Raw genomic sequence first — 24,407 nt, 5'->3', positions numbered from 1 at the left:
GCAAAGTGTGTAAGTGTGTTTGTCTTAGCAGGAATTTTGAGGGATAAGATAAGTATGTATTTGTGTTAGAAGGATTTCTGATTGATAACACAAGTGTATATCTGTGTTAGCAGGAATTTTGAGTGATACGATAAGTATGTATTTGTGTTAGAAGGATTTCTGATTGATAACACAAGTGTATATCTGTGTTAGCAGGAATTTTGAGTGATAAGATAAGTATGTATTTGTGTTAGAAGGATTTCTGATTGATAATATATGTGTATATCTGTGTTAGCAGGAATTTTGAGTGATAAGATAAGTATGTATTTGTGTTAGAAGGATTTCTGATTGATAACACAAGTGTATATCTGCGTTAGCAGGAATTTTGAGTGATAAGTATGTATTTGTGCTAGAAGGATTTTCTAATGATAAAATAAGTGTATATCTGTGTTAGCAGGATTTTCAAGTGATAATATAAGGTTGTATTTGTGTTAGAAGGAATTTTGAGTCATAGAATAGTGTGTATTTGTGTTAGTAGGAATTTTAAGAACATGGTAATTGTTCAGGCAACTTGAAAGTCAGATATGTTTGAATGATTATTGGTCTGCTGTACACCAAACCTTATTGACTTGTGGTTAGTGTACATAACTCATAACCAATAGGTATGGGTTGGCTGCCATGGTAGCAGGGTAATTTACTCCAATTGCCTGAATTCTTCTTGACCTACTTGTGTTACTGTGCTGTAAAAAAATTAATTATCACATTTCCTATGGCATTGGTGTTTAATAAGAGAGGCATTGTTCTAGATGTTAGGATTCTGGGTTCTGCTTTAACATTTCACTGCAGTGTTTTGTAAATGTAAAAAACCATCAACTGTTACATTTTCATGAAGAAGTTGGACAACATTTTACCAAAAATCCTATACTTATTTTCTTGTGAATGGTTCAACTTTTATGATTCTGTGCCAAAACTTTAAATAATCAATACAGGAGTATGGTATGATTTTGTCAGTTCTTGCAATCAAAATCTGGTGAATAGAATGCAGAAATGTGGAGAACTTTTAGTAACATCTTGGCAAATCAAAAATTAGAAAAATAAAAGTAAGTGAATTGTTTCATATGTGCAGAATATTAGAAATTTTATAACTGTCATCCTGTGCAGAGCAGACTGAAAATTAAACTTGACCTTGAGGGATTTGAATTGTGCCTCCAACCCATAACAACAAAATATCATAACTAAAGTGAAAGATGTGGTAAAGTAGAAACATGGCATGTTTGTTCTGCAGATATAGAACATTTTTTTTATTTTTTATCTTTGCACATTAAAACCAGATGTTGATAATTAAAATTGTTAAAAAGATACATGTTAATAGTACATAGTAGATATCTATGTTGATGAGGAGAAAAGGAAAGGCTAGAATCCAATATATACTTGTATACAAATCGTCATGAATAGATAGGTTGATAAAGGCATTGACTAGAGTTTAAGAAAGAGAGAGACATTTAGGTAAAAAGACCTTAAACTGAACAAGGAAACAGCTAAGAACAGAACTATGTTAACATGATTTTAAACAAATTTGACTACATCTTAATATTTTACTTAATCTTTATTTCCATCTAAAGATCAGTTGATCATGCAGCTTTAAGAAAACAAGTCTCTTGCTAAAATGTTCCAATACTGAATTCACTTTTTGTTTATTTTTGAGGGAATTTTGTTTCCACTCACACGTCTTCTTCCACGTCCATGTCAGCCAATTTAACATGAAATTCAAGACATGTATCTAACATCATTGGCAGGTGAACTTTTGAGAATGATTTGAGAACACTTTTTTAATTCATTTAATTATTTGCCAAACAGTAAACATGTATCAGTCTCAAATAACAATCATGTAAACAATATGACTTGTTGTATATATATGGTCACAAGCTAAATGACAGAAAAAATATAAAAGATAAAAAAGTTTTGTAAAATTCCTGAAAAAGGTCATTTTCCTAGAATGCAAAGTGAAACTTTAAAAGGAACCTAACAGTATTGTGAATTAAATCCCATATGTTCATAAAGATTCCATCACAAGGCCAAGCATATAAAGCGTTTTGAATGAATTCAAATCTTGAATGTGTTCATGTCAGTAGCCTTGAATGTGATAATATGTCAATAGTATTGATGTACCAAAATGACAAAATCCAGAATGTCTTTGAATGAATTCATGGTGATCTCAAACTAATGAGACAGTACAAAAGTCAATGAGCACTTTTTAATTCCAATGAATAATTTAAATAAATCCTCTCAAATTATAACTGAACATAACAAAAAGACTGAATCAACAAGGCATGTGTTAAAATACTTCTATTTTCGCCTTTTACTGCAAACATAGTGTACATTTTGTACCAAACATTTTCCAATATCCATAATCATTTGAACATTCTTTCATGGCACTCAAGATAATTATTATTTGTACATACTAAAATGAACAGTGGTTGAAGCCAAGTATTCACAAACAGACCGTTACACAATAATTGACCTAGCTTCATGTTTGGCTTCTTTAGTCCATTTTAGTCGGAGAGGCCGCTGTTGTAAATGTTATATTTATAACATTTTCATTTTCATTATTATTTTTGGAGGGTAAATCTATTCTAGATTTATGTAGAATCAAAGAATTTTAATTATGTTTAGATTGACCTTGTTGAACTAATGTTTTTTAATACTTTTTCACATCGTGTAATTGTACACATTATCTACAGCATACAATTCAGATGCATATTACCAGTTACTGTATGAATTTCAACCACTGTGCTTTGAAAGCTAAAATGTTTAAATTTCATTGCAATTTTACACAAACTTCTTATGTTATATCTTAGGGTAAGGACATTTTAATTGGTGTTCGGCCATTTAAAAGTTTGATCAGTATTCACAATATGCCATTTTTACTCTGGCTCTGGTGTTTCTTTCAGAACGTGAAGAATCCATCATTTTGCTTCAGTATTGGATAGGAAGCATTAGAAATTTTTCACTGTTTCATGTTTGATACAAATATCTGACTCTCATGTGGAATTTTCCTATTTGACACCAATGGATATGATTGATTCAGGTATTCTTGCCTCACACATGTCCTTTATCCTAAGCTGTGGACTGTTTTGACCTTCATCTATTGTGAGCACAGTACACACAAAGTAGCAAACACTTCCTGAAATGTGGGATTTCAGGAAGTGTTTGCTACTTTGTGTGTATTCTTTCATAGTCATCAAGACAAACATTAATTGCAACACATTTATGCAATAAAGTAAGCCGTGGTTAAAGTGTCCCTCAAAGAGGCCGTTTCAGACTGGTTGAACAGCATACATGTATGTTTTATTGAGTGCAAATTTGAGTTGAAAATGCTGCCATTATAGACTTTAGTTTTTTAAAGTTCTTATTCTCTTTATTATTTCAGAGGGGTAAGTCAATTTTAGAACGAAGCTGTACTGAGGACTATTTCATTAATTTTTTGGTCTGTCTTGATTAATTTTATGGAATGGAGTGGATTTTCATTATGTATGCCATCTGCTGCATATTGCCATTACTATAGCCGTTTTAACTTCAGTTCTTTAAAGCTAGACACCATTTAAAGTTTGCACTAAATATTTCAGTGTAAACCTAACTTTCTGTGCTCTATCTTACATCAAGACAATTTTCAATGGACACAATACACCATTTTTACTTAGACCCTAGGTTTTTTTTCAGAAATGTGAGAAAAAGAATGTTACATTGTGCTTCAGCATACGATAGTAAAATTCTACCCATGTAATCAAAATTCTGCATCCTACACTTGGCAAAGCCCTGTGTGTAATGCAAATTCTGCATCCTACACTTGGCAAAGCCCTGTGTGTAATGCAAATTCTGCATCTTACACTTGGCAAAGCCCTGTGTGTAATGCAAATTCTGACCCACAGGTGTAATTTTCTTATCCTACACCAATCTGTGTGAAGGATTCTATTATTCCATGATTCCAGTCCTACTTTTGTCCACAGAAAGCTGTCATCCTAACACAGTTCTTACACAATACACAGCTTTTGCTTGTGTCCACAGAAAGCTGTCATCCTAACACTGTTCTTGCACAATACACAGTTTTTGCTTGTGTCCACAGAAAGCTGTCATCCTAACACTGTTCTTACACAATACACAGCTTTTGCTTGTGTCCACAGAAAGCTGTCATCCTAACACTGTTCTTACACGACACAGCTTTTGCTTGTGTCCACAGAAAGCTGTCATCCTAACACTGTTCTAAGACAATAACAGCATTTTAGTATCGTTCTTTTATCTCAACAGAAAGTTGTTAGTGTAACACTGTTCATAGATGAAATACAGCATCCTGTGAAACTTTTTAAAGAAGAATAAAAAATGACAATAATTAATACAGCGCTTGGCCAGTCAGTCAAAGCAATGTATTTATGTTGAGGTATCACAAATATTCTGACATCATACATTATTTTTATCTCTTTAATGTGTAGTATGTTTGGGAGATCTCAGTAAAGCAGTTTATTGGGACACTTATTCTGTGGGCATCTCCACTTTGTTTAAAGAGACACTTTTTGTGTTTTTCAACTGACATAACTTAAAGAATCAATTTATGTCCTTGTTTTTCAACTGGCATAACTTAAAGAATTAATTTATGTCCTTGTTTTTCATCTAGCATAACTTAAGGAGCTAGTTTCAATTTCTGTGTTTGTTGTTCAACAGGTCAGTTTTTGTCTTTGTTTTTCAACTGGCATAGTTATTTTCTTTGTTTTTCAACTCACATAACTAGTTAATTATCCCCATTTTGACTGCATCTCTCTAACAGGGCGCTGCTGAAAAGGTCTGTGAATTGGTATTTTTTTAAAAGCTGGGTTTAATGACCGCTGCAGTGTTTAGTGTGTCTGCCTTGGAATGAGGAGGTTGGGGTTTGGACCCTGGCCAAGTCAAACTGAAAATGGTACTAGCAGCATTATCGCTTGGTACTCAGCGTTAAGAGTTTAGTGTTAGGATTGATTGGCCTTGTGTCAGAATAATGTTTCTGAGTGGGACATAATGCTACATGTCCGCAGCTAGATATCAATTTAATCTGCCAGACTGCAGACATCATAGAAATGTGACTGAATTTTTTCTAAGGCTATGTTAAAAGTCCAAATCACACACACATACTCTTGTTTCTACATTCATCCAAGCAGCCACTCTTACATCTGATGTGCTGATTCCTTGTACATTTGAGAACAATAATAACTTTGGTACAAGAAGAACTACACAACTAATTTAGTTTAAATTTTTTTCCATAATTCATCATTTTGAGAGAGAAAATGAGCAAGGAAAATAATTGGCATAGATTCTGAGAGAGCATTTTATTATATTCAAAGTTTTTAAGCTAAAGGTATTGTGTATGATATAAGACATAAGGTAATTATTGTATACTTTGCTCTTTCTTTCAGGTGAGAAGAAATATACGACCTCTTTTCATAGGTCAAGACCAACGTACACAAAAATTCCTGTATGACTGTGTGACTTTCATCTTCACACGATTGGCTAATATCTACATGGTTGCTCCCTTTGTTCTCCTTGAAATATGGGCTAGTCTTAGATTGTACACGTAAGTGAATTTCCTTCTAGACTTTTTTGTGTGCTTATTTTAAAGCAGTATGTAATGTTATGGTCATTTCCATCCATCCATCCATCCATGCATGCATCATTGTGTTCCAATGTGATTCCTTCTTCAGATACATTTCAGCAAAGTTTGTTGGTGGGTTGCTCGGACATAATAAAAATAATCCGCTGATTTCTGATGGGGGGGGGGCACAAAGCTCAAAATTACTGTTGCTAACAACAGCAAAATATAGTTTCTGTTTAATACCATGAATTCTGCTTGATATACCTCCACCAAATATTCCAGGTGGATTGTTCCATAAAGAGACAAAAACCTGTTGATGTGAAGGTCAAAAGGTCAAATGTTGAGCTCATTATGAACAACCATTATAACAAAACCATTTCCATGTAGTAATGTAACATCTTCTTCATATAACGTAACAACCATTGCAGATGGGTCTGTTAATTTGGGGTCATGAGGGGCACAGGTAAATGCTATTGTGATCAACCAATCCAAAGTTGTTGTTGTTGTAGAGTTTAATGCCATTTTTCAGCACACGATAGGCTATACATGGCGGCCAGTATTAATGGTGGAGGAAGAACCCGGGAAAACCCCGGAAGGAATCACCGACCCATGAGAAGCTACTGGCAAGCTTTCTTACATACCCACATAGGCTGAATATGAGACTCATATAACAACAACCATTGCAGATGGGTCTGTTGATTGGGGTCATGAGGGGCAAAGGTAAATGCTATTATGATCAACCAGTCTAAAGTGGTTTTTGTCTAACATCTGCAAATCAGTTTTACATATTTTCACCAGATATGCTGCCTTGTGGTCTGATGGTCTAAATTCAGGGTCAACATTATCTGAAAAAGTACTGCACAATAATTGGAGTTCTAACACATATTTACCAAAGACGCTGGGGGCGGGTCTTTGATACTTGCCTTTTATCAATCATTTTGATCTCACCACAGTCTTTGGGTTTGAGTTTTCTTGTGCTTAAAAATGGCATTAAACCCTTAAGAACAACATTAACAACAAAAATTATGATTTTTTTTGTATAAAAAATGAATGAAAAGAAACATTTGTCAGAAGTAGAAGCCATATGCAAGTATTTTCATTCATTTCACGTCTTTTCTGGTAATTTTTTAACACATCTTCAGTTTCTGGAATACAACTTGAGAGTGTTTTTAGTCTTTATGGTTATTTGCAACATAAAATCAGTTTCCGGCATGTAATATGCTATTATAATCTGATTGGTTCATTTTGGTCCTTCCCTGTTATATTTGGTAATTTGTATCATATGATCAATTTTGTGCCAATTTTGAGAATGCTTCATTTTGCTTGATTGTGTTTTGTTCATGATGTGTTTGTTTTTTATAAATATTAAAACATTTGTGCTTCAAAATGAGTATAAATCTTTGTTGGTTTTGTTTTATGTATTAGGTAAAGTTGTATGTCAAGACTGTTCGGCCTAGTTTCCTCTGACATTTTCTACTCCATTTTAGATACTTTTACATTTGTGTTGGGGTGTGAGGTCAGAGCACCTATTAAAGAGCTGGAATTCGTTGAAACCACATGGTGTTGGCATAGGGCAATCACTTTCTACCAGGTGTAGAAAACTTTCACGACTTCACCTTGTCATATCTGCATAAAATAGATAGGAAACTCTTCATATTAAAGTTTCCAAATTTTAGGTGCTTCAGGAAACTTATTTGTACATCTGAACTTAAGAGAATCATAACTATTATTTTTGTCCATAAACAGCACTCAAAAAAATTACAGACACTAGAGTTTCTACTTTTTCTCAATCACATTAATGTTAGGAAGATGCTCTGCCATCAAACACGTTGATCAGTCATGGAAAGACAAAATCATATTACTCATCTACTCCATAGAGACAATGGAGAGAAACTCTTCCCAACCCTTTTGCTTACCTCCCTTTATCACCACTATGGTTATTTACCAGTTTTCTTCGCTCTTGCTGATACAAGTCACATCATATGTACATATGTTAAGGAATCTAAATAAATCTTCTCAATTTTACACCATCACTTGACAAATTTGGTAAAGTATTGATGGTAAAGGTTTATAATAAAAGGAATTTATTGATATTTAATTGAACTTATCAATCATGGAATTCATGTTTTATTTCTTAATCAATTTAGTATGTTGGTTGTTTTAGCTGTGGATATTCTCAGTGTATTTTTTAAACTCAAAAACTGTTTTGCTGTCTCAAGGTGGCATCAGTGTTGAGAATAAGCTACCCGTTCAATGTCTTTTCAGTAGGGGGTTGAAGGTATTGTGTCACTACTGTTCATATCTGCACTCAATTGAGACTGGATAGCACTGTTGTCCAAACTTGCTGCTGGATTCTTTGAGTGAATACTGGTCAGAACTGAGTTGTTTATGACAACCCTAATTGTTAGCATTGTCAGAACTGTATTGATGCAGTTTGACCATGAGATATGCTTGTCTCTATAGAATAATGAATATATATCACATCTGTGAATGGCATTTCATTGGTGGAAGGAGGAGAACATAATATTTAAAGATTAATAGTGTCTTTACAGGTAATACTGTAACAGCAGTAATAAATGCCTTTTTCCAGTTCACATTTTAACACTCTGTCGACACAGATCAACTGTGCAAACACAAGTTAATTCTTATTATTGTATTTCAATCAATCGATTTCATGGCTATTTCACACTTGAACATTTTCCTACAACTGAAAAAATCATGTTTTGCATTTTAGATATGGAGTAAAACTCTGACTTGAAAGAAACATCGCATCTGATCACAAACTTTAAGTTGGCTTCAGTATTCTAATTCAATGCAGTGATGTGTGATAACATCTACTCTTCAGCACATCTTATTGTATTACTTGACTTAAGACAAATTGGATTCTACTTTGTGTACTTTACCTTTCGCAGATTTTGACTCCTCCACAGTAGAATATGACGTGACAGATCCCTCTATGACATGACACATTCCTCTTTGACATGACACATTCCTCTAGCTGTTGTCAACTAATTAAGTAAAGGTGATTGTTTATCTCTGACCACCTTACCTTTTAATTGCTTCTATATCAGCTGTGTGTTGCAAGTTTAGGTTTAGCTTTGCTTTGAGATGGACTGTTTACTGTTACCCATACTACAGATTGGGAAATGCACTTAACTCCCATTTCATTGCAGTGATATAGCTAATAATGCACTTAACTCCATTTCATTGCAGTGATATAGCCAATAATGTATTAAAAGCACTGTTAAGACAACAGTAACAACAAAAAAACTATAACTCTTTCCTTTGATACTTATAAAATGTTAATGAATACCACCAGCACATCATTTTATAAGTAATAAATGGTGGTGGTATATTTTCTGTATGCAGTACTTTAATAACTTTTAAAGAAATATATAATAAAAATGCAATTCAGTTTTATTGGATTTTTAATTTTGTACTTGTTGAAGGGTTTTAGATTTTTTCAATTTGACTGAGATCATTTCCATGTTGATATAAATACATTTTGTTAAAAACTATTATTCATTTTCTTTATCCACCTACCACATGAGGGGCCCCGAGTGGCCAAGTGGTCTAAAGCGCTCTCCGTTACAGATCACTGCCATCTCACCTCTGTCTGCGTTGGTTTGAGTCTCGGATTCAGCCAGTGTTGGTATGTGAGAAAGCTTGCCAGTAGCTTCTCGTGGGTCGGTGGTTCCTTCAGGGGGTTTTCCCGGGTTCTTCCTCCACCATTAATACTGGCCGCCATGTATAACCCTATCGTGTGCTAAAAAATGGCGTTAAACCCTACAACAACAACAACAACAACCTACCACATGATATTAAATTTAGTTTAATTTCTCTTTCAGGAGCTTATTCTGGTTCATGCATATTGGATCCATTGCAATTATCATCTACTATACTTTCATCAAGCCACCTAAGAAGGGAGCCAAAGGACAGTGATCAAAATATTTGTATTTATTATTATTTTATTTTATTTGCATTTTTAATTCGGTGAATTTGAACTTTTTTCAGAGCATATTATTATAACAATTGTGGCAATGTATTTTAGTCACCAAATTTAATAAATCTTTTTGTCTAATTGATTTTTAAGGAAATTTAACCACAGTTCTGTAGAGAATATTATAACCAACATATAATTATTGTTGTGTGTCACTATCATGTTTTAAATGCAGTATTAATGTGTGTGATTAGGATTTTTAATGTAGTTTTAACACTTTTTCAGTCATATCACTATTATGTGTGCAGTGTGTCAGTTGATAGTGATGTCTAGCACTGGGGCATCATGCCACAGACATGTAGCATGATGTCACACCCAGTCACAGTATCCTGATACCAGTATGACCAGTCCTAACACTAATCTCTTAATGCTGAGCGCCTAGCGAGGCAGCTGTTAGTACCATTTTTGTAAGTCTTTGGTATGTTTCAGCCAGGGTTCAAACCCATGATCTCCCACTTCCGAGGTAGGCAGTCTAGCCACTTGGCCACCTGAGTGGTCCAAATGCATTATTAATGATTTTATTATGGTTTTGGGCTTAGAGATATTTGTAAGCCGTTTGTGTTTTTAGTTTGTGGCTTTAAGGAATGGCATAATATTTGTGTTTTCAGTTTTTGGCTTTAAGGAATGGCATATTATCCATTCTCCTTTCCCAAATACAGTTTTTGTTACCAAAAATATTAACAAACCAAATGACCATACTAAATTTTTTAACAAATTATAGATTAACTTTACCTTTTAGGTAAAGTGTTTGTCATGGGAGGAAACTTGATTTTAGATCAGTTGTTATCTCCCTTGGAGATTATTCTGATGATTTTAATACCCCAAACGGAAATAGGAAATGCTTTTCAAAGCAAATCACCACATTAATTTCTCTTTAAAAGTCTGAAATGTTAATATAAATTCTATAGTGACATATAAAGAAAGAAAAAATTAGAATATTGTTTTAAAAATTATTCAGAGCATATTTTTACAATGGTCAATAGCAGTTTTTCTGGAGTTGTGTTTTTCCATCAGATATTATGTAAATCAGAATCATCAGACATTATGTAAATTAACATCACTTTAACCAGAAATGGCAGTACTTTATTCATTGCTTTAGCTGATGATTCTAACACATTTATAGTTGATATGCTTTTGCATGAAGTTATACAAACATTTTATATTAATTTCAGTATACCAGCTTACAATTATTATATCTTGATAATGAGTGTCAATGTGAAATGAAGCCTGTGAATAATGTTAAGAGAAGATATGATATTATTCAGCAATGGTTTTACCTTACCTCAGTCTAGTATTTAAGTTAGATATTGCCGATACAGGACAAATATTAGCATGCTTTATTTTGAGTTTGATAGAGAAACATGGTCATCATTATTGGTCTTTCCATCCATCTGTCCATTTGCACAGGTTTTTTTATTGCTGCTCATGTTATCAAGCTTTGATAGAGGCACATTATCATTGCTACCTCGCCTGGTCCAAAATGAGAAGGTATTATGGGATGGTCTATACATCCACTAGTCCATTAGCACAAGTTTTATCACTACTCTTTCAATTGTCTAGTAGGTCCTAATGAAAATCTTGGTGACCAGACATCCAGTATAGCTGCCACAACTGCCAGATCTTGTCATTGATACACCTCCTAGTTGGATGGTCATATCAACAGGAGGTTTTGATTAAAAGACATTGTGATGTCTATTTTGTACTAAATGAAATGGTGCTCTTGTGACATTCAATATAACTACTGCAGCAGCCATCTTGGCAATGTTATTTCTAACCCTACTGAACAGGAAGTTGTTGTATTGATATGATATTTTCACCAGAATACGTCTTATTATATGTAGTTAGCCCCAAATTCTGCTCTGATGGTTAACATAGCCTCCATAGTGGTCATATTTTGGTATTACTCTTCTTCTTGAATAAAAAGTCATATCAAGATGGGATTTTCACTGAAAGATGTAATATGATATCTACTTGGTCCCGAACAAAGATGGTGCTAATCAGACATCCAATATGGCTACCACAGTAGCCATGTTAAAAATCTTACTGCTGCTCCTCCTAAATGAAAAATTATATTGACGTGTCTGGTTGGTCATAATTGAAAGTCATGCTGCTGACACCTCCAATATGGCTGCCACATTTGTCACCTTGAGAATGTTATTGATAATTCTTGTTGTTTCAGCATGGGGGTTTTAATTAAAAGACTTATTATGATACCTGGTTAGTCTTAAATTAAAATGGTTCCCCTCTCCCCACAGGAGCCATCTTGAAAATCTTGTCACTATTCCTCTTGAATGTCAGATCATATTGAAATGGGGTTTCCACCAACATCTAGCTTTTATTTATGTCATCATTGCTAGGCCTAAATTACTTGGGGGATTGCCTTGAAGCTTTAGAAACACATTCATTCTAAATGAAAATGGTGCAGCTCGAACAATATATCTGCAACAATGGCCAGCCTGAAAATGAGTGGATGGTCATATCAAAATGGGGTTTTCATTAAGAGATTACTTATGATGTCTGTCTGGTCCAAAATAAAAATGACCAGACATCCATTGTGGCCACCACAGCAACCATCTTGTGAAATTTGTTATCACTATACCTTTTGAATGAAAAGTCATCTTAACTTGGGCTTTTCACCAGTAAATTTAATTGAAGTATAGTTGGTTCTAAATGGAAATGGTGTCAGTCATGCATCCAGTATTTCTGCAGCAATGGCTGTCTTGAAAATATTGATGTCACTTCATCCCATAAATGAAAATGGAGCCAACATGACATCCAGTATGTCCAGCCAATTTAAATATATTTTTATTAAGAACGTCAGATATGGTTTCAACACTCAGCAGTTGATAAGAAAAAAATGGTCTTATCTTTGATCACTTGAAATTTGTTTTGCTCAGTAGAGCATTAGTCTCTTTGCACTGCTTTTTTTATTCAATAGAATACCACATACTGTATCTTTTTGTCTTTTGTGTTCAGTTTCTTTTTTAACATTTTTTAAAATTTAGGAACTTAAGATTTTTTATTCAATAGACTACAAGAAGGATTTGGCTTTTCATCATATTGGTGGGGTACATTTATGGTGCATGAACAAATTTCTAGTCTTTTGACTAACAATTATTTTGTCGAGTTGGATTTTGTTTTGTTTTGTTTTACCAATCTTACCTCATTCAGTGGATGTGTATTTGTTTTTAGCTGTTTACGTACCATAGTGTGCCATAATGTAGAATCAAGTACCTTTTTTTACATTTATGAAATTAGCCAGACCTGTTGATAGCATCCACCTCATAAAAGTCAGGAAAATGGTCTTTTAAGACAGTGTCTTACTTAATACAGGTTCATATCAACAGCTATATAGTATATTTGCAGATCTAACAAATAATTGTTCAAGGAAGGTGATACTTTTGGCAGTTTTTACTGTTTCTCAAAATTCTTATAAACCTCATGTATTGCTCAAGATATTGATAAAAATTATTGTTAAGGTAATGCAAGATATTATCATTGTTACACTGATGAGGTGTTGCATAAATCACCGATAGCTTTAAAGACCCATTATGCAGTTTTAGGATTTTAGGAGGTGGTGTTTGAACAAGGCAAACACATAAAAGATGACATTAATTAACTGGGTTAGACTTGCAACCCATTACAGGTAAGTGCTGGCATAAATCTATTTGATCTTCATTCAAATTCAGTGTTGTAGTTTAGGTTATAACATTTGATTACCCATTTATTTTAAAGTCCCGGTGCTGTTATTTATCATAAATTTCACCATTTCTCCAATCTCACTAAAGATTGGAGGGCAGGAAATGATTTGTTGAAAAAGCTGTCTGATATAAACCGATGTTTGAAAAAATCAAGATGTTAGGTTTAGATGACATTCAAAAATAGTCCGATGAGAATTAAAACACACCATCCCTTAATTCAGTCAGCGAAGTTACTCGTAATTCAATTCTTTTTCTGGAGTGCTTCAAAACTAGTCCAACTGACGCATTTAACAAATTCCGTTAGTGGCTAATCTAATAATAAGAATATTTGCACCTGACACACAAAATGATTCATGAGGGAATGAAGAGGGGCAGGCCTGCTTTTTTAAAAATGGATTAGAGAAGTCAAACTGTGCATTAGATAAAAATAAGACTTGGATGAATATTGGTGATCAGCTGGAGTGCTGGAATACTTTGAAGGGTGAAGACAGTCTGTTGGCTTCTTATGATTACAACACTGGCATCATCAAATCTTGTGTTCCAGCTTATGCCTGATATTGGCTGATCCATGGATGTAGCTAATCAACATCAGACTTATTAGTACACACATGAAAAATGGCAGGGTTACTCAGTTCAAGGTTGAAATTATGTCTCTCATGATATGATGAAACATCGATTTTATTTGGTTTAAATGGAACCCAATGATATGTAGGACCAATATATTTCAGTATTGTTCAAATGATTAGGCATATACGACTTTTTGCACATAATGGTGGCATTGTGGCTTTAAAATATAGCATTATCTTGTATTATTGTAATTATCATCTTGGTAATTGTTTTGTAAAGAAACTAATTTGCAGTTAACATCCTCATCACATTTTCACTATTCTTTGTATAACTTTTCTTTTAATTGGCACCATGTGGCCAGTATTGTGCTGATGTGCCATTAAACATGACAGTATCACCACTACATTACATTATCTAATGTCTTTGACACGTATGCTTAATATGAATAGATTATTCTGTATGTAATTTTGTTGATGTAATGTTATCCTATTCCTTGTATTGAAGACACAAGCATAACCAGATTTAGGCATGGTGTGATCAATCATGAACACATAGGAAGAAATGTTTCAAGGTTTACAACTCAGACTTGTAGAAAGCAGGATATAATGAAACAGCGTTTGTAAACTTGTGTTCTATATTTTAACCTCAAAAGTTCCAAATTTCAGTCTCTTTTGCAGATCCGCTAACCCTAACCAGATCTCAGTAAAATTTCCAATATTCTTCTGTATGTTAGATCAGTTTTCAGTATGGTGTAACAAAGTATCACATAATTCTTTTGTTGATGTAGAAAACAAGTTGTTGTAGGGTTTAACGCCATTTTTCAGCACACGATAGAAAACAAGTGTGATCTGATGCAATGAAGACAAATGCAGTCTTTAATCAAAAACTTTGTCAAGCACACTTTGACCTTAATGACCCCTCGTACAGTTTCAGAAACTGCCATTCCAAACCTCATGGAGCTTAGAGACTTGTTGCTAGATTTCTCAGCTTGACAATCTTAGTGCAGAGCTGCCAACTCTTATGATTTTTCCATAAGTCTTATGACAATGACCATTAAAATATGGACTTATGGAATAAAAGCAAAAAATAGGGAAAAATGATTGTTGCCAAAAAATCCTGATAATTGATTCATCTGTGTTTGGTTTGGATCCAGGTTTCATGAGAAACAGAGGAATTAGTCAGGGAACCAGACTAACTTTACAGCAGTACCTCAGATGCTTTAAATGGCACATATTTTTTCATGTGAAGCATCTGCATGATCAAACTGTTGATTATAGAATGTTTAAAAAGGGCATCCATCAAGTGATGCATGTTGAAGATGAAACAGAAATTAAGCCTCTTAAAAAATGTTAATTATCAGCACAGAATAATCAAAGGAATATTCAAATTCTTGTGAATAAAAACAGAAAGGGACACAATTCCATTTATTGGATAGCACATGTCAATTTGAATATGTCTCATGGCAGGAGATATGATTTCCATCGGCATGTGAAATGGAAAAAACAAAAACAATCCTTAAGTCAAACTGAGAAACAGCAACAATCCATTGAGCTGCATGGGGTTTGGAACTGAAGTTTGTGCAACTGTACTGGTGGTAGATAAGATAAGATTTATGTGTACTTTACAAACTTTTTAGTTGAACAAAATGTTTACCATTGCTGCATGTTTCGAACACCAAACTTTTAAATACACTTTTCCGTTTTACAATAGCAGTTTATAACATTTTGTTACACATTACTGAAAACTGGTCAAACTTACGGGGAAAAAAAATCAACTGCCTTACTGAGACAGTCTCATCAGGGTTGGCAGGTCTGTTAGTGGATTTATTACAGTTTCAAATGGCAATGGCAGTCATCTCTTCTGCCATGAGATATATTTAAATCAACATGACGTGGTGTCCAAAATAATGTTATTCATGCCTTTCATGCATTTTTTTCTCTCCAAGAATCTAGATATTATTAATTTTTTTTTGTACTTCTGTGTTGAATGCTTGAACATTGTAAGGGTCTGATTTATCCTTTCTCACGCAACACATTTATGTATTTGTTTGTTGGACAACATTCTAGAAAATAATGTAACCAGCAGCTTGATCTTGCAGAGTTATACAGGGCAAACAATGGAATATTAAAGCATCTGAGGTATTCCTGTAAACTTAGTCTGGTTCCCTGAAAAGCATTGAATCTAATATGAACTGGACCAAACCCTGAACAACCCAATATCCAGACTTAACTGCAGTGTTTGTATTTTTGTATTGTTTTCTATTTTTCCAGAAGCCCGTAATTTAAGGGTCACATATGGCTAATTAATCATAATGTTGGAAATTCTGCATTAATATTTATGTTTCCTATGAGTTAACATTATTTTTCTTTTTTTATATAATGTAGTTTTAAAGGACTTTTTTAAAATTAATTAGTGGATTTCAAGTCTAATTGTTGAATATGGTCATTATATAGCATTTAGTTGAAAATAGGTACACATCTCTCAGGTAAAAAATATTTTGGAACTTGACCTTTGCATGACATTTTTATAACTCCATACAACCGTGAGATTGGAAATTTCACCAGGTTGCAGCTGATACCAATTTCCACTGGCCAAAACTGACATAGTTGTTTATCATTGCTAAATATGAATCGAGAATTCTTTTATAGATTGACAAGAACAACCCATCAGTTTAATCTTATGGTGGAATACAAAGTAATATGTAAGCAGTAATTTGACAGGTTTATAGGCTAGATTGAAAAATACTACTGTGTCCTAAAAATGAAAATACACAACAGGGCCAGTATGTTGTCATAGGTTCTGTCAAGCAGAGATCAAGTAAGGGCAAGACGATAGGAGAGTAATTGTTAAGAGAATGTATCAGAAATTCTTACATAAACAAATGGATTCTGACTTTTTTTTTTTGAAGAGTCAAATCATGTATGGCAGTTGAGTACAGGATCTCTTATTCTTATAATACTCTTCGTTTTTGTTTTTATTTATTTACAGCTGATTCTGCCAAAATAGCAATGATATTCATTTGCTATTAGTAAATTTTGCCAGTATACATGGGAACAAATTCAGGCTGAGATTCTTGTCGTGTGTGGGTGTGTGTGCATGTGTGTGTGCGCATTCACACAACCAGTGAAACTGATCACAACTGGAAAAATCTTTGGGACCAGATTTGATTTTCAGTTTTGAGAGATTTTCAGTTTAATGAGGTTATCACAGATTTGGAAAGTCTTTTAATATATAGGTAGATGTACAAGCACATTATGACCAGTACCAGTCTTAATTTAAAAACAAAATCTTTAAATTTTTAAAATCAAAAAATGTTAAATGTTCTTCACATGAATTGAGGAGACAAAGAATGTTTCCTTGTGTGTCTGTGAAATGTTTCCATGTGTGTCTGTGAAATGTTTCCATGTGTGTCTGTGAAATAGGACAGTGCTTATGCTACTGAGAGAGTGTATATGAGGGATGTTCCATTTAAACATACATGGTACCCAGGGAAGGTAGTTTTTTAAAAATGTATGCCAGGGTACAGAGTTTATATTAAAATGATAAGAAAATTCTAAATTGCATCTCTGAGTGAGTAACCCACTTTAAAAGTGCCTTCCCTTGGTTCCATGTATGTTTTAATGGAACAGTGCTGATGAATCATCTTTTTGTTTTTGTGTGTTTGTAATATGGCACATAATTTATTGAAAAATTAGCTGAACAGTGTACATTTTTCTGAATATTGTTTTGTCGGTCTCTGTTGGCAAGGTATCAGAAGCAACGTTATCAAAGCCTGGGCATTTAACAGTGATGATTTACATAGAACACAGCATCTATCACAATTAGATTATTAGCATAGGAACACATTTGTTTATAAACTTCTCAAAAGTTAACCCTTTTTATAAAGTTCAAAGACTTCAGATTAAACTACTGTTGACCCATACCTGTGTTAGTCCCTGTGACCAGTTTTGTTTTTACCTGGCAAACCCTTGAACACTTCCAGGTCATTGTCTTAGGTAACCATTCTGCGCTATGTTTAACTATGAATAATCTGTTCCAGCATGTCTTTCGTTGTTTACCTGACACGGGTCAGGCTACATGTGGACTAAAGATATCAAAGTTCTGTGTATGTTCTGTTGTAGGTAAAATACATTTCTAAGATTGAAATGAATTTTTTTTATTTCGTTTTCTTTACTGAAATTTTTTATTTGAAACAAAATTTATTTCAGTTTTCAGAGGAAGGGCTTTCAGTTTACTGGAAAGCAGTTTATGAGATTAAGTGAGGAACTATTTGGGTCCAGAAAAAAGCACTTTAATTTGCAGGGGATTTTGGTATACCAGGTGTTCAATTTCACTGTATATAGACACCTTGCTATTTGTAAATAATTGCCAGAGAACTCAGGAAAAACTTTTAAGTCTCGGGCAACGAATCGTTCTGATATACACTTATCGATATAAATTGTTACTGGTAGCATCACGTAGTTTCAAAGTTCCTGTGTATTACAAAGCCTATTGTTGTAAAAAAATTTCCATGTGCACCAAGTAGTTTTATAAATTACTCGTAGCATCATGTAGTTTGAAAGCTCTGCTGTAAAGCTTTTTTCCAAGTGCACGTATTGATATAAATTACTTGTAGCATCATATAGTTTAAAAGCTCCGCTGTAAAGCTTTTTTCCATGTGCACATATTTATATAAATTACGCGTAGCATCATGTAGTTTGAAAGCTCTGCTGTAAAGCTTTTTTCCACGTGAACATATTTATATAAATTACTCGTAGCATCATATAGTTTGAAAGCTCTGCTATAAAGCTTTTTTCCATGTGCACATATTTATATAAATTACTCGTAGCATCATGTAGTTTCAAAGCTTCTCGGTAAAGCTTTTTTCCAAGTGCACATATTTATATAAATTACTCATAGCATCATGCAGTTTGAAAGCTCTGCAGTAAAGCTTTTTTCCAAGTGCACATATTTATATAAATTACTCATAGCATCATGCAGTTTGAAAGCTCTGCAGTAAAGCTTTTTTCCAAGTGCACATATTGATATAAATTACCCATAGCATCATGTAGTTTGAAAGCTCTGCTGCAAAGCTTTTTTCCACGTGAACATATTTATATAAATTACTCGTAGCATCATATAGTTTGAAAGCTCCGCTGTAAAGCTTTTTTCCAAGTGCACATATTTATATAAATTACTCGTAGCATCATGTAGTTTGAAAGCTCTGCTGTAAAGCTTTTTTCCATCTGCACATATTTATATAAATTGCTCGTAGCATCATATAGTTTCAAAGCTCCTCGGTAAAGCTTTTTTCCATGTGCACATATTTATATAAATTACTCATAGCATGATGTAGTTTGAAAGCTCTGCAGTAAAGCTTTTTTCCAAGTGCACATATTTATATAAATTGCTCGTAGCATCATGTAGTTTCAAAGCACCATTTTACTGTAAAGCTTTATTTTTGTGCTATTTAAATTAATTGTAGCATCATGTGATTTCAAAGTTCCAGTGTATTGTAAAGCTTATTTTTTCCATGTGCTATATACATTACTTGCAGCATAATATAGCTTCAAATATCCGGTGTATTACAAAGCCTATTTCTTGCTTTGTACAATTTTCATATACATTTGTTTAATTCAGCAGGTAGTTAGTAGTGTATCCTTTCTTGACACACTTTGACATGATCATCATGGAAACTTTTCAGGAAGGTTTATTATACTCTCAAAGCTAAGTTACACAGATACTTTAAAAACTGCATGCACCTACCTGAATAGGTAAGGGCATAGCTATGATACTTATGGTATGTACAGAAGGCATAGCTATGATACTTATGGTATGTATACAGGGCATAGCTAGGATACTTATGGTATGTACAGAAGGCATAGCTGTGATACTTATGGTATGTACAGAAGGCATAGCTAGGATACTTATGGTATGCACACAGGGCATAGCTAGGATACTTACGGTGTGTACACAGGGCATAGCTAGGATACTTATGGTATGTACAGAAGGCATAGCTAGGATATTTATGGTATGCACACAGAGCATAGCTAGGGTACTTATGGTGTGTATGCAGGGCATAGCTAGGATACTTATGGTATGTACAGAAGGCATAGCTAGGATACTTATGGCATGTACCTGTACATAGGGCATACCTAAGACACTAACGCTGTGTACATAGGGCATAACTACAATACTGATGTTTGCACAGGGTATAGTTACAGAACTTATGTGCACATATGTGTGCAGGTAGCAATGCTACTGAATTGTGCATTTCTGTACAGGTAGCTTCACCACTAAGATCCTTTTGTACAGGTTGCTATGCTGAGTTGTGTATTTATGTACAGGTAGCTTCACCAATATCTTTTTGTACAGGTAGCTATGCTACTGAGTTGTGTATTTTTGGGCTGGTAGCTTCACCACTAAGATTTTTTCATACAGGTAGCTATGCTACTGAGTTGTGTATTTCTGTTCAGGTAACTTCACCACCAAGATCTTTTTGTACAGGTAGCTATGCTACTGAGTTGTCTATTTCTGTACAGGTAGCTTCACCACCAATATGTTTTTGTACAGCTAGCTATGCTGCTGAGTGTCCATGACAATAATGCAAAGGAACAAGAACAAATAAAGTATGGATATACTATGGATGTCCTGTTGAAAAAATGTGTCTACATGTGGATTTGTTCACCTTTTTAATATAGATGTATAAGTATACAGACAATTTAGATTTAATTTTATGTATTGCAGATGTTCATCATTTTATTGTATTGTTGTTACTTCGCAAGATGCTATGTGACTGTTTTTCTTTGATTTTGTTTGCATTCAAAATAAAGGATATTAAATCAATTATGCTGTGTTTGTCTGAATTCCAGTATTGAGTAGGTAGTATACCTTGTCATTTTTCTGAAAAAATATTCAAAGTAAAATGATGTGATGTGTGTGATGTGACTTGGATTTTTAATGTAGCTTTAACAATTTTTCAGTCATATTGCTATGTGATGTCTGCAATGTGGCAATTTAAAGTGATGTCTAGCACTGGGGCATCGTGCTGCAGACACATTATCCTGGCGGACCAGTCCTAACACTAACCTCTTAATGGATCGAACCCACGACTTCCTGCATCTGAAGTGGATGCTCTAACCACTAGGTCACTGGAGCGGTCAAAGTAAAATGATACCTACAAACCTTGAAAACATGATAGTTCTGTTGTTTTTAGCAAAACAGTCAGTTTTCAGTTTAAAGTAAAATTGTTAGCAGACAACAAAATAGAAATTACACTGGAAATGACATTCAGCATAACAAGTCATTGTGGATAATATTCTGCAACCTTCCGAGTTAGACTGGTGGTATGTTTTCTTCCTTCAACTTGTTTCAACTGGTATGGAAGTAAAATAGCGAAAGTATAATAGTGTACCAGTTATACACACAATGACTCAATAATCTCTGCTTTTTTTCCTCAGGAATTTCTGTGTTTGTCATCATCTCTACAAATTCTACTTCCAACTTCAATGAAAATTCACTTGCATGCTCAAAATAACTGGGCACTCATGTTGTCAAGGAATATAGTTACCATTTTTATTTAGCAAATACAATTTTTTTCTTCAGTAAACAGAAAAGCACATTTATTCAATAATGTTGAAATAGATGTTAACTGTAAGTTGATCATGCATGTTTATTTTGTTAAAGGGAAATGTCATTCTCTTACGATGCCCACTTTGGGAGTAAGGACACTTCCATGTGATCTCGACACTCAGTTGTAAGTTACCATCTACACTCAATTAGTCAAATCTAACTGCAAACAACAGAGATCCTGATCTGCTGACATGTTATGTTGATGTCATCAAATAATGTGCCAGCAGATCAGGGTCAATGTTGTTTATTCTGCTGATTACTCCCTGCAAATGACATGGATCCAGTAATATTGGCATATTATGTGACAGTATATCAGGGTTAGTGTAGTTTATTCTACTGATTACTCCCTGCAAATGACATGGATCCAGTAATATTGGCATATTATGTGACAGTATATCAGGGTTAGTGTAGTTTATTCTACTGATTACTCCCAGCAAATTGCATAGATCTAGTAATATTGGCTTATTATATGATAGCAGATCTAGGTTTATATAATTTGCAGTTTGATTCAACTTAGAGTGACATCTGCAACAGCAGTCAGATGCTTCCCTTACAATTTCTTACAGAAATGTTGCTTGCATATGAAAACAACAAGGTGTCTCTTGTCTTCATATTTGATTGCACATCAGCATTGTTTGTCCATTATTGAAAGACCTGAATGCCGTGATGTTGTGTTAGAATCTATCATTCATTCTGGTATTGTTTTTCTCAGCAGATCAAGATGTATGTAGTCTCTACTAAATGAGACACCTACATTGGTGCTATCATGGATACATTTATATAAATCTGAAAGGCTTAACACTAATACTCTATCTCAAATTTTGGTGTCATTCTGTGAAGTAATTATCTATAAGAAGTTATTCAAGGTTTCATATTTTCAGTAACAGCAGCCATATTCAATGGCATATTGACATCATTTAAAAAAAATGTAAAAGCCATTGATATATTAATGCCATAATGCTTTCTGCCAAATTTGGTCAGATTATGTTAAATGGTTCTTGAAAAGTCATTTACTGGTAAAGGAATTTTTATTTTTTTACTAAGCTTTTCAATCCTACTTATCTACAGAAGTTAAATAATAGGTTCCGGTCTACATTTTTTTACTATGCACAATGTAAGACTTTCAAACCCTACACAGGGCTGACTGTCATACAAAAAAAATTCCCAAGATTCCTCAGGGTCCTTCCATTTAAACACGCATGGCAACCAGGATGTTTCCATTTAAACATGCATGGCACACAGGATCCACTTAAAACATGCATGGCACCCAGGATGCTTCCACTTAAACATGCATGGCACCCAGGAATCTTCCACTTAAACATGCATGGCACCCAGGAATCTTCCACTTAAACATGCATGGCACCTAGGAATCTTCCACTTAAACATGCATGACACCCAGGATGCCTCCACTTAAACATGCATGGCACCCAGGAATCTTCCACTTAAACATGCATGGCACCCAGGATGCTTCCATTTAAACATGCATGGCACACAGGATGCTTCCACTTAAACATGCATTTCACCCAGGGACGGTACTTTTTATAAACATATGCTGGGACACTAATTATTCAAAGAGTTCATATAAAATCTATTAAAAATATGAACTGCATCAATGACTGGCTCCAAATTTAATTCCCTTCCTTTGGTTTCCAGTTTTATTTACTGGAACAGCCCTCAGTGGTTATCCTGGTTATTTAGAAAAGATTTTGTATGACTTGAGTCTTATTGGCATAGCATTTAATTCCCTTTAATGTGTTGTATGACTTGGGTACTGTTACTATAGATTTTAATTCACTTTAATTTGTTGTATGATTTGGGTATTATTACCATAGTTTTTACATTCCCTTTAAACTGTTGTAAGACTGATAATGATTCATACAGATATTTCCTCAAGAAATTGAAGCACATTTGTAATCCTATTCAATGATAAAACATTCAAGCACTGTAATTATCAGTATATACAAATTAGATGTTGATCATTGTATGTAGAGAACACAAATTTTCCATAAAATATCAAAATCAAACATGTCATTCTAAAAAATTCACAAACATATTTTGCTTAACACGCCATATTTGAGGATATTATAAAACCAGCCCTAGGTGAAGACATTGAAATTCAATGGGCTTTTGGGGCATGGAGGCAGAGGTACAGTCACCTCATCTATAGAAGTTTAGGAGTTAGCCATCTTGAGTTTCCATGGTAATGCAATATATTTATTAAATTCACTCAAACTGTTGATAATTTTGTTCTATGTGCTTCCAATCTTGACATCGGACTTCAAAGTTATTTTACTCATTGATCTAAATGAGGTTACGTTAACTTTACAAGTCCCTAGTTATACTGATGTTGTGGACTTTAACTCTACCAGTCCCTTGTTATAATGATGGCATGGATTTTAACTCTATAAGTCCTTAGTAATACTGATGATGGGAGATAAGGTCAAATGCTTAGACCTTTATAGTAGAGTTGTCAGATCCAAGGCATTTTGCAACTGGTACAAATTGTATGGTATATCTTCACGGAATTTAACTAAGTAACAACTAATGTATCCTACAAGCACTGTACCAAACAATTTTAGGTACAATAGGGGCCAGAAATATCCCTTTATGAGACTTCCATTTTTTATTACTCTGATTGATATCCTGGTATATTAATATGGCCATCATGTGACCTCAGCTACCTTTGATAGATCAACATAGCTTGTTATTTACCACTTGACCTTACGGAAAATATACAGCATGTGAATATGGCAATACTATTGAAAATATGCATCGCATCATGTAGCACCTGACTGACCTTTTCAATGAGCCATAAAGGCCCAGTCATTTACACCATGTGGTGCTTACAATCCTAGATGAGGCAAAGTACTGATGCGCAGGCAAGCAATCCAACCTAAAGGCTTAGTGACTACACAAAGACCCAACCAGAAGT

General features: G+C 34.2%; 1 protein-coding gene and 1 long non-coding RNA gene across 2 annotated transcripts in view; both read left to right on the top strand.

Moving 5' to 3' along the window:
- Positions 1-12,583, top strand: part of LOC149784716 (membrane-bound glycerophospholipid O-acyltransferase 2-like) — a 49,156-nt gene extending 36,573 nt beyond the window's left edge. Inside the window, exons 11-12 of the mRNA XM_089932742.1 lie at positions 5,421-5,578; positions 9,445-12,583. Of these exons, the coding sequence (XP_089788868.1) occupies positions 5,421-5,578; positions 9,445-9,538 (252 nt within the window). The 3' untranslated portion in view covers positions 9,539-12,583. The remainder of the gene's footprint in view (positions 1-5,420; positions 5,579-9,444) is intronic.
- A 9-nt stretch (positions 12,584-12,592) lies between these two features.
- On the top strand, positions 12,593-20,689 carry LOC149784715 (uncharacterized). The gene is made up of 2 exons (XR_016413940.1): positions 12,593-20,253; positions 20,285-20,689. It is a non-coding gene; the product is annotated as an uncharacterized LOC149784715 (long non-coding RNA).
- The last annotated feature ends 3,718 nt before the right edge of the window (positions 20,690-24,407 follow it).

This window comes from Sinohyriopsis cumingii, chromosome 14, assembly GCF_028554795.1.
Source record: "Sinohyriopsis cumingii isolate HCF-2022 chromosome 14, ASM2855479v2, whole genome shotgun sequence".
Taxonomy (NCBI): Eukaryota; Metazoa; Mollusca; class Bivalvia; order Unionida; family Unionidae; genus Sinohyriopsis; species Sinohyriopsis cumingii.
The sequence above is the reverse complement of the archived record's forward strand: the minus strand, read 5'-3'. Positions and strand labels throughout refer to the sequence as shown.